Here is a 17,633-nt window from a genome sequence, read left to right on the forward strand (position 1 = left end):
CTTTGAGTGGATGTAGAGAATAGTAGATAAACAGGTACAACTTATGTAGGAGGATTTGTTTCATTTCTGTGTATCACCTGAGGCCAGCTCTGTGCCCGAGAGCAGCGGCTCTCTCAGCTCTTTCTCTCCTCACAGGGCATATTGATAGCAGCGGGAGCCAGAAAATGGAAACGTTTTGGTCACTTGCACAGTAGTACATCTAACTGAACACATTACCTGGCTGAAGACTTTTCTCCTCGTATTGGGGATCTCTCTACATCCTGGAGGGTTCTCAGATTCAGATTTCCAACACAAGGAAGCTTCCGCCACAACATTACAAGGTGCATGAAATGTGTAAACAGCTAATTTATCGAACTTCACCTCAAGTTTACTTTTATCTAGAATTAAATCTTTCGAGTCTGTGAGAAAAAAAACAGAAGCGACATTTATTTAGCAAGAGGGAAATTTCTGAAAGAATGAGGCACCTCTGTAAAAGTAAAAGATGAACTTTTGTTTTGTTCCTCATACCTGGCCGATTCATCATCATTTGCTTTTGTATACAGCACATGCCTTAGGTTCAGTGTCTGGGAGCATGTAGAACAGGAAATGTGCTCAGAGGGGGGGTGAGGAGGATGGAAGAAGCCACAGACATTTTTCTATATCCCTATGTGCTGCTTGTTAGCCACGTGTGAACTTGGCTCTGGAATATGCACTTTTAATCTGTTGCTGCCCATGTAACGCACAAATGCGGCAGCAAAGAGTGAGGGCTTTAACACCCACACTCTGCACAGGTGTGTCCATGGGCGGCAGAGGTTCAGCGTGGCTGTGTGCACCCAGAAGAGTGATCAAGCCGTCAAAGACAGGTCACGGTGGCTAGTAATGATCGGGAGCAGGCAGGACAGGTTCCAGATCATGTGATCACTGTGACAGCCACTAACAGCGGTCACATGATCAGACAGACCTTCCTGCCCCTGGGTGTAATAGGCCAGTTAAAGGGATGCTGGGGCTGGGCAGGAATGGATGAAAGGGAGCTGGCCATACACTTACAGACTGTACTAAAGAAATCACACAGATTGCTCCATCCACACTAAACAGCATGGACGGTAAAGGCAGATTTCACTGCATAAGTGTGAACTGGTCCCAGGATTTGCAATCCGGCGGTAGGTCCAGTGTGGTCAGCCGCTACTGATTGCCTGGCTGTGCAAGAATTGCAATGCGTCCGTCCATGCCAGCAGTTGCTGTAAAGTTCCATTCACACTTGTGGGACTTGTCATGCGACTTATAGGACACATAAGCCTATGTATTTTAATGGAAGTCGTTCAAATCCATGCAAACTAAAGCTGCAGCGACTTTAAAAAGGTTCCTGTCGTACTTTGCTGCAACTTTCATGTGACTTGAGTACCACAGACTGCAACATGAACTCTCAAAAGTTGCATAAAAGTCGGATCTTAACCGCTTCCCGACCGCCCGATAGCAGAAGTACTGCTACAGGGTGGCAGGGATGCGCAAAATCACATTATATATATATATACACACACACACACGTGATTTTGTTTCTCTGGGTAGGGGGCGCACGCACCCCCTACCCTCGCCACCATTGGCTCCTCGGAATGTCAATCACCGGGTCCCAGCTGCCGATTCTCGTCCGGGACTCTGTGATCATCGGCAGAGCTGAGAGGTCTGTATGTAAACAGAGATCTCTCTCCTGTCAGGATGGACATGCTGCTTTGTATCTCTCCGCACAGCAGCATGTCTCCCTAGTAAAACACACACAGCACACCAGGGGCGGATTGACCATTTGGAAACTCAGGCACTGCCTGAGGGCCCGGGGTCAGTAGGGGGCCCCATGAGATGCCCCTGGTACCTTTTTCATAGGCTTTTTTGAGTTTGGGCAAGTGCACAGGGGCCCCATGATCCCCTATTGCCCGGGGGCCCCATGAGTTGTCAGTCCACCCCTGCAACACACAGTTAACCCTTTGATTGCCCCAGATGTTTACCCCTTCCTGCCCAGTGTCATTAGTACAGTGTCAGTGCTTTTTATTAGCACTGATCACTGTATTGGTGTCATTGGGGATGTCAGTGGCAGTTAGTCAGTTCCCCCCCAGTGTCAGAATGCCCGCCGCAGTCCCACTGTAATAAGTCGCTGATACCAGTAAGAAAAAAAAAAATATTCCAGTATATATACCACCATTTGTAGACGCTATAACTTTCACGTAAACCAATTAATTTACAAGTATTGGGATTTTTTTAGCAAAGACATGGAGCAGAATACATTTTGGCCTAAATTTATGAAGAAATTTTATTTTTAAATTTTTTTTTACTGGACATGTAGCAAAAAGTCAAAAATACAGTTTTTTCTTTCAAAATTGTCAGTCTTTTTTTGTTTATAGCACAAAAAAAATAAAAACCACAGAGATGATCAAATACCACCGAAAGAAAGCTCTATTTGTGGGAAAAAAAGGATGTAAATTTATTTTATGTACAATGTTGCATGACCGCGCAATTGTCAGATTAACACAAAAAAATGGCCTGGTCAGGAAGGGGGATAAATCCTCTGGAGGGCAAGTGGTTAAAATAACAGCCAAAGTCCCATCCAAGTCGCATCCATCTAAAGTTGCATCAAAGTCACAATGTAAAGTCGCACGTGTGAATGGAGCTTTAAGTAAGTGCAGGGCTGTAAAATAGTAAGCCCGCCATATGTAGATTGAAAAATTTGATCTATGTATCAGCAGGCTGATTTTACCCAGGTTGATCCATTGATTGACTTGGGTACAATCAGCCCTTCAGACTTTACACATACGATTACTGCCGGCGACTATAGCTGCAAGCAGTAATCATTGTGTTCTGCCAGCTGGAAAGGCTCTCTACACCCCCTGCTGGCAGAGCACAATAGCATTGCAGGAGGCATTTCCCCCATCAACACAATCGAGCAATTTTCTCTCCTTCCACCCTTGGTAGAAGGAAAGAAAATCAAATCATCTGTGGGCTACTTAAGGTTAGACTTTAGGTCCACTTTACAGAGAACCTGACATTATAGCTGTGACCCTCGTTACCATTTAGTGGCAAATCCACCCTCTCTGCCACCCAACGTATTGAAGGACTGCCATCTGTTTGTCTCAATAAAGCTTTGTGCATCTGTCATCCTCTCTGTGTGTTCTGTCCTGCCTTTCCTCCGTCACATACTGGCTGTTCCCAGGTCGTTGCTACCTGACCCCTTGAAAAGGTGCTAGTTTAAAACTAGTCATACACTATACAATCTCTGTGCAATCTACTTTAGATTCACCAAAACTATCTATTTAACCACTTGACCTCCAGAGGATTTACCCCCCTTAATGACCAGGCCTCTTTTTGCTACTCGGCGCTGCATTAATTCAACTGATAATTGCACGGTCATGCAATGCTGCACCCAAACGAAATTTACGTCCTTTTTTTCACACAAATAGAGCTTTCTTTTGTTGGTATTTGATCACCTGTGCGCTTTTTATTTTTCACGCTATAAACAAAAAAAAGGCCAAAAATTTTGAAGAAAAACGATATTTTTTACTTTCAGCTATAAAAAATATATAGTAAACTCAAAGTTGGTTATAAATTTAGGCCAAAATGTATTCTGCTCCATGTTTTTGGTAAAAAAAATCCCAATAAGTGTATATTGATTGCTTTGTGTGGAAGTTATAGCGTCTACAATCTATGGTATAGATACTGCAATTTACGCCATTTTTCTGCTATACAGCGCTGCGCTAGTTTAACGGACAATTGCGCGGTCATGCAATACGGTACATAAATTAAATGTACATCCTTTTTTTCCCCACAAATTGAGCTTTCTTTCGGTGGTATTTGATCGCCTGTGCGGTTTTTGTTTTTTGCGCTATAAAAAAAAGGCTGACAATTTTGAGGAAAAAAAAACACTATTTTGGACTTTTTGCTATAAAACATGTCCAATAAAAAAAAATTAAAAAATCAAATTTAGTCATAAATTTCTGCCAAAATGTATTCTGCGACATGTCTTTGCTAAAAAAAACCCCCAATACGTGTAAATTAATTGGTTTACGTGAAAGTTATAGCGTTTACAAATGGCGGGAAAGATACTGGGATTTTTAGTTTTTTTTTTATACTAATAATGGCGGCGATCAGGGACTTATGGCGGCGATCAGGGACTTATGGCGGCGATCAGCGACTTATGGCGGGACTGCAGGACTGCGGCGGACATTCTGACACTGGGGGGGAACTGACTTGGGGTCACTGACATCCCCAGTGACACGAATACAGTGATCAGTGCAAAAAAAAAAACACTGACACTGTACTAATGGCACTGGGGAGGAAGGGGTTAACTTTATTTTTCAGGGAAAGGGTTAACTGTGTGAGGGGAGTGTTTTACTAGGGGGCGGGGGGGGGGGTGTATACTGCAGGGGACACGGCTGATCTGGAGAAACTCTTCTGTCCAGATCACCTCACCTGTCCTGGAGCTGTCAGGGAAGTGACAGACAGCACAGCTACTGCAGCCCTGCTCTCTGTCACTGATTGCCGCTGATCGCTGGGAGATAGCCGGTAAGGACCGGCTGTGACCCGGCGACTGACATCTGCGGCTGTGATCGGCAGGACAGGTAGGGCAGCGGTGCACCTCGCACGCGCCCCCTACCTGTTTACAAATCACACGTTTTAAAACGTGGTTTTGCCTGCCCGTGCTGCCCTGCCACCATATTTATACAGTGGCTGGGCGGCATGTGGTTAATCAGTTTTAAATCAGGTAAGCTCTTGCTTACACAGTTGATGGCAGATCTAAAGGATGTTGTACAATCACATTGTATAGTGTATGGCCAGCTTTAGGGCAAAGCTCTGCAGCATTGTGCTCTAGTACAGCTTGCAGGAGTCAGGCAGTGGGCAGACTCTGGTGCTGGTCTTGGCAGTACCAGGCAATAGCAGTTATGCAATGACTTATGTATGGCAGTATAGCAAGTACACTCGAAGGAAAGGATAATAACTTACAGTTCCTAAATGGACACAGCATGGTTCTAAACGCATCCACCAGATCACCGTACCAGGCCTGCCAAAGGCGAAAAAACAGAAACGCTTGCAGTTTGTCTGAAGATTCCATCATATGAGGATCTCCCAATCAAAGTCAGATTCAGGCCCCTTTCACACAGGCGTTCGTATGTCCGTTTACGGATGAAAAACAGACCCCCATGTATTTCTAAGGACTAGTGGATGTAAATGGATGATCATCTGTTTACATCCATTAATGTCCGCATCCGTTAACATCCTTTTTTTGAACGGAAGAAAACCCCATTTTTCTTCTGTTAAAAAAACGGAATGGACAAAAAACGGATATAAATGGATGAAAAACGGATGCAAACTGACAAAAATGGATGTAAACAGATGAAATAAATGGAAATGGATGGAAAATGGATGTAAACCGATGCAAAACGGATGTAAACTGAAAACAACCGGATGAAAAAACGGATATAAACTGATGAAAAATGGATGTAAACGGATGAAAAACGGATGTAACTGGACAAAAATGGATGTAAACAGATGAAAAATGGATGTAAATGGCTAAAAAATGGATGTAAACTGATGAAAAACGGATTGGAAAAACGGATGAAAAAACTGATATAAACTGATGAAAATGGATGTAAATTGATAAAAAACGGATGCAAAAAAAACAGATGCAAAATGGATGTAAATTGAAAACCGGATGATAAACGGATATAAACTGATGAAAAATGGATGTAAACAGATGAAAAATGGAAGTAAACTGACAAAAATGGATGTAAACAGAAGAAATAAATGGAAACGGATGGAAAATGGATGTAAACGATGAAAAACGGATGAAAAAACGGATGTAAAATGATGAAAAATGGATGTAAACCGATGAAAAACGGATGTAACTAGACAAAAATGGATGTAAACAGATGAAAAATGGATGTAAACGGATTAAAAAATGGATGTAAACCGATGAAAAATGGATGAAAAAACTGATATAAACTGATGAAAATGGATGTAAATTGATAAAAAACTGATGCAAAAAAAACAGATGCAAAATGGATGTAAACTGAAAACCGGATGATAAACGGATATAAACTGATGAAAAATGGATGTAAACAGATGAAAAATGGAAGTAAACTGACAAAAATGGATGTAAACAGAAGAAATAAATGGAAACGGATGGAAAATGGATGTAAACCGATGAAAAACGGATGAAAAAAACGGATGTAAAATGATGAAAAATGGATGTAAACTGATGAAAAACGGATGTAACTAGACAAAAATGGATGTAAACAGATGAAAAATGGATGTAAACGGATTAAAAAATGGATGTAAACCGATGAAAACTGGATGAAAAAACTGATGAAAATGGATGTAAATTGATAAAAAACGGATGCAAAAAAACAGATGCAAAATGGATGTAAACTGAAAACCGGATGAAAAACGGATATAAACTGATGAAAAATGGATGTAACCGGATGAAAATGGATGTAAATTGATGAAAAACGGATGCAAAACAGATGTAAACTGATGAAAAATGGATGAAAAAAACGGATGCAAAGCAGATGTAAACTGATGAATAACGGATGAAAAAGTGGATGTAAACTGATGAAAACTGATGTGAACTGATCCGTTATTTCTTGGAAAAAACTGATGAAAATGGATGTAAATTGATAAAAAACGGATGCAAAAAAAACAGATGCAAAATGGATGTAAACTGAAAACCGGATGATAAACGGATATAAACTGATGAAAAATGGATGTAAACAGATGAAAAATGGAAGTAAACTGACAAAAATGGATGTAAACAGAAGAAATAAATGGAAACGGATGGAAAATGGATGTAAACTGATGAAAAACAGATGAAAAAACGGATGTAAAATGATGAAAAATGGATGTAAACTGATGAAAAACGGATGTAACTAAACAAAAATGGATGTAAACAGATGAAAAATGGATGTAAACGGATTAAAAAATGGATGTAAACCGATGGAAAATGGATGAAAAAACTGATATAAACTGATGAAAATGGATGTAAATTGATAAAAAACGGATGCAAATAAAACATATGCAAAATGGATGTAAACTGAAAACCGGATGAAAAACGGATATAAACTGATGTAAACTGATGAAAAATGGATGAAAAAAACGGATGCAAAGCAGATGTAAACTGGTGAATAACGGATGAAAAAGTGGATGTAAACTGATGAAAACTGATGTGAACTGATCCGTTATTTCTTGGAAAAAGCATGACTGAATTGATGAAAAAAATGGAACGCCCGTGTGAAAGGGGCCTAAGTGCATTGTATAAATAAGTGTCAGGTATAGGTCAGCGACTTACCTGGATACACATGCAGGGGACAATATCTGACTGCGGAATATAATGTCGCATCTCCCCAATCTGGACAAAAAGAAATAATAAAGTGTCTCCTGGCAGGATCAACAGGTCATCATATAATGTCATAAGGGGAAAGCAGAAAAAAGCCAAGACTGCTGTGGTAAACGTACTGGCCACTTCCAAATGTTTTCATTGTTTTACTAGGTATCAGTGGATCTGTACACCTTGGATATGTCCCGTGCGGTTTCATTGACTTACCTTGTAATGATGAGCTCAGAGTTTGTAATGTAACGGCTGATCAATCAATTGGTCAAACCCCTATGCCCATATTCACCTAGTCTGACCCTATTCTCCAAGGGCACAGGCAGCATCCAGCTAAGCTCCATCCCAGTGGCGTAACTAGAACCTTCAGGGCTCCAATGCAAGAAACCATGAAGGGCCCCGCTGACCCCTGGTCGGGGCCCTTCCCTTCAAGCCATAACGCCAGGGCCTGGTTGCGAGTGCGACCTTTGTGACCCTGGTAGTGCTGCCACTTGTGTCACTGGATTTTTTTTTGTTATTTTATTTATTTTACAATTTTTTTTTACAATTTTATTTTGTTTTAAATTTTAGGAGCCCCGTTGGGGGTGCTTTGGTGAAATATCAAGGGTCTAAACAGACCTCTGATGTTTCACCTTTGGGGCACAGAAAGGAGATTGAGCTCACAGCCCTCAATCTCCTTCTCTGCATCCTCAGCAGCACAGAATTAATGGAGAGGAATAGCTCTGTACAGAGATCAGATCCCTGACAGATCAGCCACAGCAGCCGGAGGGAGAGAGGAGGAGGAAACCTGGAAGAGTTGCTGGGAAGGAGCATGGGGGAGGGCCCGAGGAGCACAGGGGCACTGACCACCAATGTAAGGAGCATTCTTCCCGCTGACCACCAAATTATTGACCATTCTTCCCACTGACCACCAATGTAAAGGGCATTCTTCCCACTGACCAACAATGTAAGGAGCATTCTTCCCACTGATCACCAATGTAAGGGGCATTCTTCCCACTGATCACCAATATAAGGAGCATTTTTCCCGCTGACCACTAATGTAAGGAGCATTCTTCCCACTGACCCCCAATGTAAGGGACATTCTTCCCACTGACCACCAATGTAAGGAGCATTCTTCCCACTGATCACCAATGTAAGGAGCATTCTTCCCACTGACCACCAATGTAAGGGGCATTCTTCCCACTGATCACCAATGTAAGGGGCATTCTTCCCACTGACCACCAATGTAAGGAACATTCTTCCCACTGACCCCCAATGTAAGGGACATTCTTCCCACTGACCACCAATGTAAGGAGCATTCTTCCCACTGACCACCAATGTAAGTGACATTCTTCCTACTGACCACCAATGTAAGGGACATTCTTCCCACTGACCACCAATGTAAGGACCATTCTTCTAACTGATCACCAATGTAAGGAGTATTCTTCCCACTGACCACCAATGTAAGGGGCATTCTTCCCACTGACCCCCAATGTAAGGGACAGTCTTTCCATTGACCACCAATGTAATGGGCATTCTTCCCACTGATCACCAATGTAAGGACATTCATCCCACTGATCACCAATGTAAGGAGTATTCTTCCCACTGACCCCCAATGTAAGGAGTATTCTTCCCACTGACCCCCAATGTAAGGGCCATTCTTCCCACTGACCCCCAATGTAAGGGACATTCTTCCCACTGATCACCAATGTAAGGAGCATTCTTCCCACTGATCACCAATGTAAGGGGCATTCTTCCCACTGATCACCAATGTAAGGGGCATTCTTCCCACTGATCACCAATGTAAGGGACATTCTTCCCACTGACCCCCAATGTAAGGGACATTCTACCCACTGACCCCCAATGTAAGGGGCATTCTTCCCACTGATCACCAATGTAAGGGACATTCTACCCACTGACCCCCAATGTAAGGGACATTCTACCCACTGACCCCCAAAGTAAGGGGCATTCTTCTCACTGACCACCAATGTAAGGGACATTCTTGACTGACTCTCGATGAATTGATTTAACAGGGGTTCCTCTAGGCCTAAAAATTATTTCTAGTGTTCCTTGGGGGTACAAATGTTAAAAAAGGCTGCTTTAAAGCTAACTTATCAGCCTGACTACAGTGCCAAGGCCATCCCACCTATTATCCAGCTATTCCATGAGACTGGCAGAGCATCTACTACGTTTGCTCTCATTGGATGCAACAAAAGTGGATGGGTGGGGGTGGGGGTGGGGCTGGGTGCCAAAGCAGAAGGTGGCCCTAGCATATGGCTGCACCGACAGCGGTATGAACATGGGATTGTATTGATGTTGTGAGCAGTTTGCTGTACTCTATCATAGGGCAAAACTAAATACCTACAGGAACGTTTACCAAGCAGTAATGAAGGAATACTTACCAGAGTTGTGTTGCTGTAGGTACTGTTCTTATTGTAATTGTAGAAAACCCAAACACGGATTTTCCGTCTGTTTGTCCCATTAACTATTCCCACCGAGGTCTCGTTGGATTCATTGACAAAGTCCAGGACCGGGGCTGAAAATGAAAATGATTTAATCATTGGTTAGTTGCTCTTAAAGGTTCAAAAGATACTTTTTTTTGTACAAAGAAGTAAAAGAAAACACTTAAAGTGGTTGTAAACTTGTGGCATGAAACATGAACAAAGCATATTCTTCTATGGTGTGTACTTGCTTCAGTCCAGAGCACAGCACCGTCCCAATGGCGAGGGCACATGGCCTGGTAAGCCGCAGGGAGGGGGGAGAGGGGACACTCGATCATGCTCACCCTCTTTCCTTCCCTGCCAGGCCTGTGCTCAGATCAAGGGTCTTGTAGGAATTAAAGTGTTACTAAACCCCGGACCCTGCATTCACTATATCTGGTCTCCCTGGACCCTGCATTCACTATATCTGGTTTCCCTGGACCCTGCATTCGCTATATCCGGTGTCCCTGGACCCTGCATTCACTATATCTGGTCTCCCTGGACCCTGCATTCACTATATCTGGTCTCCCCGGACCCTGCATTCACTATATCTGGTCTCCCCGGACCCTGCATTCACTATATCTGGTCTCCTCGGACCCTGCATTCACTATATCCGGTCTCCCCGGACCCTGCATTCACTATATCCGGTCTCCCCGGACCTTGCATTCACTATATCTGGTCTCCCCGGACCCTGCATTCATTATATCCAGTCTCCTCGGACCCTGCATTCACTATATCCAGTCTCCCGGACCCTGCATTCACTATATATACGCTCTCCCCGGACCCTGCATTCACTATATCCAGTCTCCCTGGACCCTGCATTCACTATATCTGGTCTCCCCGGACCCTGCATTCACTATATCCGCTCTCCCAAGATCCTGCATTCACTATATCTGGTCTCCCCGGACCCTGCATTCCCTATATCCGGTCTCCCTGGACCCTGCATTCACTATATCTGCTCTCCCCGGACCCTGCATTCACTATATCCGGTCTCCCCGGACCCTGCATTCACTATATCTGGTCTCCCCGGACCTCGCATTCATTATATCCGGTCTCCCCGGACCTACAGTCACTATATCTGGCCTCCCCGAACCCTGCATTCACTCTCCCTGGATCCTGCGTTCACGATATCTGGTCTCCCGGACCCTGCATTCACTATATCTGCTCTCCCCGGACCCTGCATTCACTATATCTGCTCTCCCCGGACCCTGCATTCACTATATCTGCTCTCCCCGGACCCTGCATTCACTATATCTGCTCTCCCACAGTACACACAACATGGAAATGCAATAATTTTAGTAAATATAAACTGCTAACCTTTTCTCATCAGCAGTTAGAGCAGTCTTGTGACTTCTATCAGTGGTTAAAGCTTGTAGGAGGAGTTTTCTTTCTGCTCTAGGATAATTCAGAACCCCTGACCTCTGTCTGGACAGTGCTGATTGGTCGTGTGCTGATCACATGCACCCTCCCAAGAAAAAAAACAACCTCTCTAGCAATACACACCAAACTGAGCATGTGCAGAATGGCTATGGTTCAGTTTGTTTTATCAGGAGATGAGTGGATACTTGAAGAAGGGGAGGATCAGAGACAGGATCAAATGGCCATTTTACACAGTGCTGAGGATTAACCCCTTAGGTTCCACAGTGAGTATAACAAGCATGCTTTAGTGCATATACAGACTGATTTTACTGTTGTGGGTTTAGTAATGCTTTAAGGGTGGACCGCACGCTTTTCCCCCCAATTTTGTTGGGGTGGGGTTCCCCTTAAAGTCCTACCAGGCCTAAAGGGGCCTGGTAGGGCTTTTGGAGGGGAACCCCACGCACTTAAAAAAAAAAAATTACTGTGGGGTCCATCCTAACCTTCCTACCAGACCTGAAAGGCCTGGCATGGATTGGGGGGGGGGGGGGCCACGGTGATTTTTTTTAAATGAAAATGTCATTTTTAAAAAAAAAATGTCAGTCCCGCTCCAGCAGGTTCTATACACTGTACAGATGTGCAACTTTGCAGGTAGTGTAAGGGGACCCCCAGGCATGATATTTAACCACTTCCAGACCGGACATTTTTACCCCCTTCCTGACCAGGGCAATTTTCAGCTTTTAGCGCTATCACACTTTGAATGACAATTGCGCGGTCATGCAACACTGTACCCAAATGAATTTTTTACCATTTTTTTAGATAGATAAAGCTTTATTTTGGTGGTATTTATTCACCACTGGGATTTGTATTTTTTTTGCTATGTAAATGAAATGTCCAAAAATTTTTAAAAAAAGTGTTTTTTTTTTATAAAATTTTGCAAATAAATAATATTTCATCATAAATCTTAGCCAAAATTTATTCCGTTATCTTTTTAGTAAAAAAAAAAAAAAATCCAAATTGGTTTATAAGCAAAAATTATAATTTTTAACATTTTTTTTTACATTTTTATTTTATTTTTTTATATTATTATTTTTTATTTTTATTTTTTTTTTTTTACATACTGTCACCCTAGCAGTACAGTGTCACCATGGTGACACTGTACTACTTGTGAGGGGTGATAAAGATTTTTTTTTTTTTTTTACACTGATTGCTTTTACACCCATATAGGATGTAAAAGCAATAATTTCTCTTTCTCTCTGTGTGCATTCCTGCACTCATTGAGAAATACAGAGTGAGCTGTGATTGGTCACAACTTGTCACATGGTACAAGGCTTTTGTGAATAGCCTTGTACCATGTGACCTCTGTGATCATTCACAGATTTCACACATAGTAAGCAATGATGTCACAAGTGACATCTTGCTTACTACTTTGCATGTGATCACTGATTGGCCAATCAGTGATCACATGATCAGGACCTCGTACAGAGGTCCCGTCCGACGATCGGTGTTTCACTGTGTCCGGAGGACACAGCGGGCACCGGATCGCGGTGCTGCGCGCTCCCAGGGAGCGCGCACAAGCAGGGTGCGGGGAGGCCGTTTATAGACGGCCACCCGACCCTGCAGTGCCACCGTCCGGCCGTTTATATACAACGGCCGGTCGGGAAGTGGTTAAAGGCATTTTTCTTTTTCTTTTTTTTTTACTTTAGGCAATAAAAAATGACTGCCCCTTTAAAAACGGTTCTTTTCTAAAATATTTTTTTCCCTGATCCATGTCCCTGAGGGCAATACCCTGTCCCCATACCCCTTTCATGGCCAATAGCTTGCATATAAACCTTCAAAATGGGCACTTTTGAATTTACAAGTTCGAGTCCCATAGACTTGCATTGAGTTTGAAGTTCGCCATCGAACGTTCATTAGGTTCGAACGTCCGACCGCAAACTGAACACGGGGGTGTTCGACCCATCACTAGTGACAGGGGAGGGAGCTGCAGCACATAGACTTTGATTGACAGCCTCAGCTCTGTTCCTTTGTGCTGTGTGAAGGGGGGGGGGGGGTGTTCCTCTTCCCTCCAATCAGCTCTCACTGAGCTCTGGAGAGAGTAAATTCAGCTCCCCGTCCCCTGCTTTCTGAAAGTTCAGCCAAGCTATCTAAATTTTGAACTTTGAATTTCTATAGAAAAGCGAATACTGCAGATAAACAGGTACAACTTATATAGGAGACTTTGTTTCATTTCTGAGGGCAGTCACTTTACTAGGCATATATTAGGGCTCAAAACCACTTTAACCGCCTCCCGCCCGCCATATAGTGTAATGACGGGCGCAAGGTGGTTCTCTCGTTCTGGGAGGACGTCATATAACGTCGTCCTATTCTAACCGCGCGACAGTGCTTCTTGAAACCAGTAAACCCAAAACAGGTGTGTGTTTTTTAAGTGCAGGACAGTTGTCAACAACACATCCAATATCATCACACTGATTGGAGTCAAGGTTGGCTCACTCCTGGCTCCAATTAGCTCTGGGAGAAGTCATTAAGCTAGGGCCTCACATACTTTTTCCTCCCTGCACTGTGAATGTTTACATGTTATGTGCAATTAAACCATGGCAACATCTAATGTTTGTGTAGTATTATGTTCAGCAGACTGTGTTCTTCTATTGTTGTGACTTAGATGACGTTCAGAGCACATTTTATGCCCAATTCATGCAAAACTCCACGTAATCCCAAGGGGTTCACATACTTTTTCTTGCAACTGTAAGTGCCCGGTAGGCAGCAAGGGAGTATAAGTGCCCGGTAGGCAGGAAGGGGGTATAAGTGCCCGGTAGGCAGGAAGGGAGTATAAGTGCCCGGTAGGCAGGAAGGGGGTATAAGTGCCCGGTAGGCAGGAAGGGGGTATAAGTGCCCGGTAGGCAGGAAGGGAGTATAAGTGCCCGGTAGGCAGGAAGGGGGTATAAGTGCCCGGTAGGCAGGAAGGGGGTATAAGTGCCCGGTAGGCAGGAAGGGGGTATAAGTGCCCGGTAGGCAGGAAGGGGGTATAAGTGCCCGGTAGGTGAGGGGTTAAAGAAGAATTCCAGATATGGCAATATTTACATGGTTTCATTGATCCAGCTTGGAGCAATGTAACTATGTATTTCTCATACCTGCGGGATCCTCTAGAACAGTGATCTCCAGACTGTGGCCCGGGGGCCGGATGCAGCCCTTTTCTTGCTTTTATACGGCCCTTGGGGCAATATTTCATCCTCTGACACCAACAATGGGGCATAATTTCCTCCACTGACAGCAACAAACAGGCACAATTCCTCCGAATGACACCAATGATGGGACACAGTTCCTTCCAATGAAAATAATGATGGGGCACAATTCCTCACAGTGACACCAACAATGGGGCACAATCTCTCACTGACACCAAAGGTGGGGCATTGTTTACTCCCACTGATACCGGGATATTGTGTACTTACAATGGCCACAGTCCGGCCCCCCGAACGTCTGAAGGACAGTAAACTGGCCCTTTGTATAGAACGTTTGGAGACCCCTGCTCTAGAAGCTGAAAATTGCTGTATAGACACAGCTACTCCAGTGATCTCCATTGGCTTCCGGCTCTGGTGCCCAGTGGCTGCCCTGCTGCATTCTGAACACAGCAGGTCGGCCACTTTTCTAAATTATTGCAAAGCATTCTCTGAATGGATGAGGTTAAGAGTGTGATGTCACCGCCCTGCCTCTCCACATTGTCCAATCAGAGAATTCCTTGTATTCACTGAGAAAAAAAAAAAGGGGATGATACATTGTAACAATGGTTTTCACATTTGGAAAAGTGACCCTGTCTTTGTTAAAGATTATGACGTCACCACCTCGTCCAATCAAAGAGTTTAAAGCTGGACGCTGTCCAAAATGATATCATTTTTTGGTTGTGGATAGAGTGGGGGGAACGTCTATCAGGATCTTATTGCTGCCCTACTTGGCTGGGATTTGTTAACAGTCCCTGTTTCAGTAATACAACAGGAAGTGAAGAGAAATTTCCCCACTAGGCAACCAGGAAAAAACAGGAGTTCTAACCTTTCCTAATTCAAAACTAAATAGGACGTTTTCTGCCAAATTTCTACTTTTAAAATGGAATTTTAACACCATTAGAAAACCCCAGACTTACCTTCACACACTGATATATTGTCCAGCTGGTCCAGCTTAGTGCAGCCTGTTGAAATAAGTTTTAGTTAGTGCAATGCCAAAAACCGGGATGAAGGGAAAGGAAACATTTTTTAGTGACCTATAGGCTTCATTTACACAGTCTCTACCTCCCCTCTGAAAAGCGATCCTTTGTAGGTCACATTTCAGAGTGCGGTAGAGCTTCAACTTCAAGTCATTCTGGAGCACTATTCTTCCCACTGACACCAACAATGGGGTACTATTCCTCCCACCGACACCAACAATGTAATACTATTTCTCCTACCAACACCAATAACGGGGTACTATTTCTCCCACTGACACCAACAATGGAGCACTATTCTTCCCACTGACACCAACAATGGGGTACTATTCCTCCCACTGACACCAACAATGGAGCATTATTCTTCCCACTGACACCAACAATGGGGTACTATTTCTCCCACTGACACCAACAATGGGGTACTATTCCTCCCACTGACAACAACAATGGGGTACTATTTCTCCCACTGACAACAACAATGGGGTACTATTCCTCCCACGGACACCAACAATGAAGCACTATTCTTCCCACTGACACCAACAATGGGGCGCTATTTCTCCCCCTAACACCAAGGATGGAGTACAATTCCTCCCCTGATACCAAAGATGAGGCATTGTTTACTCCTATTGCACTGATGCAAGGACATTTTCTACTCCCACTAGCCACAGCCTGGCCCCCTAAGGTCTGAAGGACAATAAACTGAACCTTTGGGCAGTTTGAGGACCCTTGAGAGTAACTGTACTATGGGATTCAGCATTAGCACTGTTCCTGGATCCGAGTGGGATGGACTAAGAGCGCCCTTCTATTATAAACCCCGCCCTTGCTTAACCTGTTCTCGCCGGCTGTACGTATAATTGTGGCCTCTCGGCAGGTGGGCTTTAACACCAAGAGGCCGCATATAAGCGTCCCAAATGTCCCGATGCCTACTTGTGATTGGGAGCTTTCCAATCATGTGACCACTGTGACTGCCAATCACAGCGGTCACATGATCGGAGCGGGGAGGTGTTAACATCCATTAATACAAAGGAGTCACCTACCTGGCACTTCATGACTTATGCTGAGGATTTTGGTGTACCTCGGGTAGGAATATGATGTGATATTCATCTCAGCGCCTGGCTGTACCTTAATACAGTTATACACAAGAGAACCCTAAAAAAATAAAACGAATTCTATTAACGTATTGTGAGAAATGCAACATAAAAAAAAAATTAGAGCACGGAAATCAAACACAAGAGGGATTTCAGGTGTGGTCAGGGACTTTTTTGAATGCAAAAAGTTGTGTTTTTGGTTATATGGACTTCAATGGAAACGCTGCAGAACAGCTTGTATTGCGTTTTTGCTGCATTTTGCATTTGAAATCTGCCTAGCAACAAGAAACTTTTTTTTTTAAAAGAAAAAAAAAATGCAAAATGCATCAAAAACACAACAAAAACGCAATGCGGAACAGTGGCTTAGTGGTTAGCACATCTGCCTTGTAGTAAATGGGTCATGTGTTCAATTCCCAACCATGGGGCCTCCTGCAAGGAGTTTGCATGTTCTCCCTGTGCTTGCGTGGGTTTCCGGTACTCCGGTTTCCTCCCACACTCCAAAGACATGCTGGTAGGTTAATTGGATCCTGTCTAAATTATTATTATTATACAGTATTTATATAGCGCCAAAGGGTATGCTCAGCGCTGTACAGTAGCAAGGGGGACAGAACATGAGACAAGACAGTAACAATACACTACATGAGGGGTTCGAGGGCCCTGCTCTTTCGAGCTTACAATCTAGGAGGGAGGGGAAGGTGGCACAGGTCTCCCCGGACCCTGCATTCACTATATCTGGTCTCCCCGGACCCTGCATTCACTATATCTGGTCTCCCTGGACCCTGCATTCACTATATTCGGTCTCCCCGGACCCCGCATTCACTATATCTGCTCTCCCCAGACCCTGCATTCACTATATCCGCTCTCCCCGGACCCTGCATTCACTATATCTGCTCTCCCCAGACCCTGCATTCACTATATCTGGTCTCCCCGGACCCTGCATTTACTATATCTGCTCTCCCCGGACCCTGCATTCACTATATCTGGTCTCCCCAGACCCTGCATTCACTATATCTGGTCCCCCCGGACCCTGCATTTACTATATCTGGTCTCCCTTAACCCTGCATTCACTATATCCGCTCTCCCCGGACCCTGCATTCACTATATCTGATCTCCCCGGACCCTGCATTCACTATATCCGGTCTCCCTGGACCCTGCATTCACTATATCCGCTCTCCCCGGACCCTGCATTCACTATA

At 44.0% G+C, this 17,633-nt stretch overlaps 1 protein-coding gene across 1 annotated transcript in view; it reads right to left on the reverse strand.

The window, feature by feature from the left end:
• IL17RC (interleukin 17 receptor C) overlaps positions 1-17,633 on the reverse strand; it is a 124,598-nt gene that overhangs the window by 41,497 nt on the left and 65,468 nt on the right. Inside the window, exons 6-11 of the mRNA XM_089682064.1 lie at positions 16,387-16,498; positions 15,293-15,337; positions 9,724-9,857; positions 7,304-7,363; positions 4,963-5,020; positions 217-398 (exon numbers count right to left, since the gene is read on the reverse strand). Of these exons, the coding sequence (XP_089538190.1) occupies positions 217-398; positions 4,963-5,020; positions 7,304-7,363; positions 9,724-9,857; positions 15,293-15,337; positions 16,387-16,498 (591 nt within the window). The remainder of the gene's footprint in view (positions 1-216; positions 399-4,962; positions 5,021-7,303; positions 7,364-9,723; positions 9,858-15,292; positions 15,338-16,386; positions 16,499-17,633) is intronic.

Source organism: Staurois parvus, unplaced genomic scaffold (assembly GCF_062004578.1).
Source record: "Staurois parvus isolate SC_StPar_1 unplaced genomic scaffold, SC_StPar_1.0 ptg000283l, whole genome shotgun sequence".
In the NCBI taxonomy this organism is placed as follows: Eukaryota; Metazoa; Chordata; class Amphibia; order Anura; family Ranidae; genus Staurois; species Staurois parvus.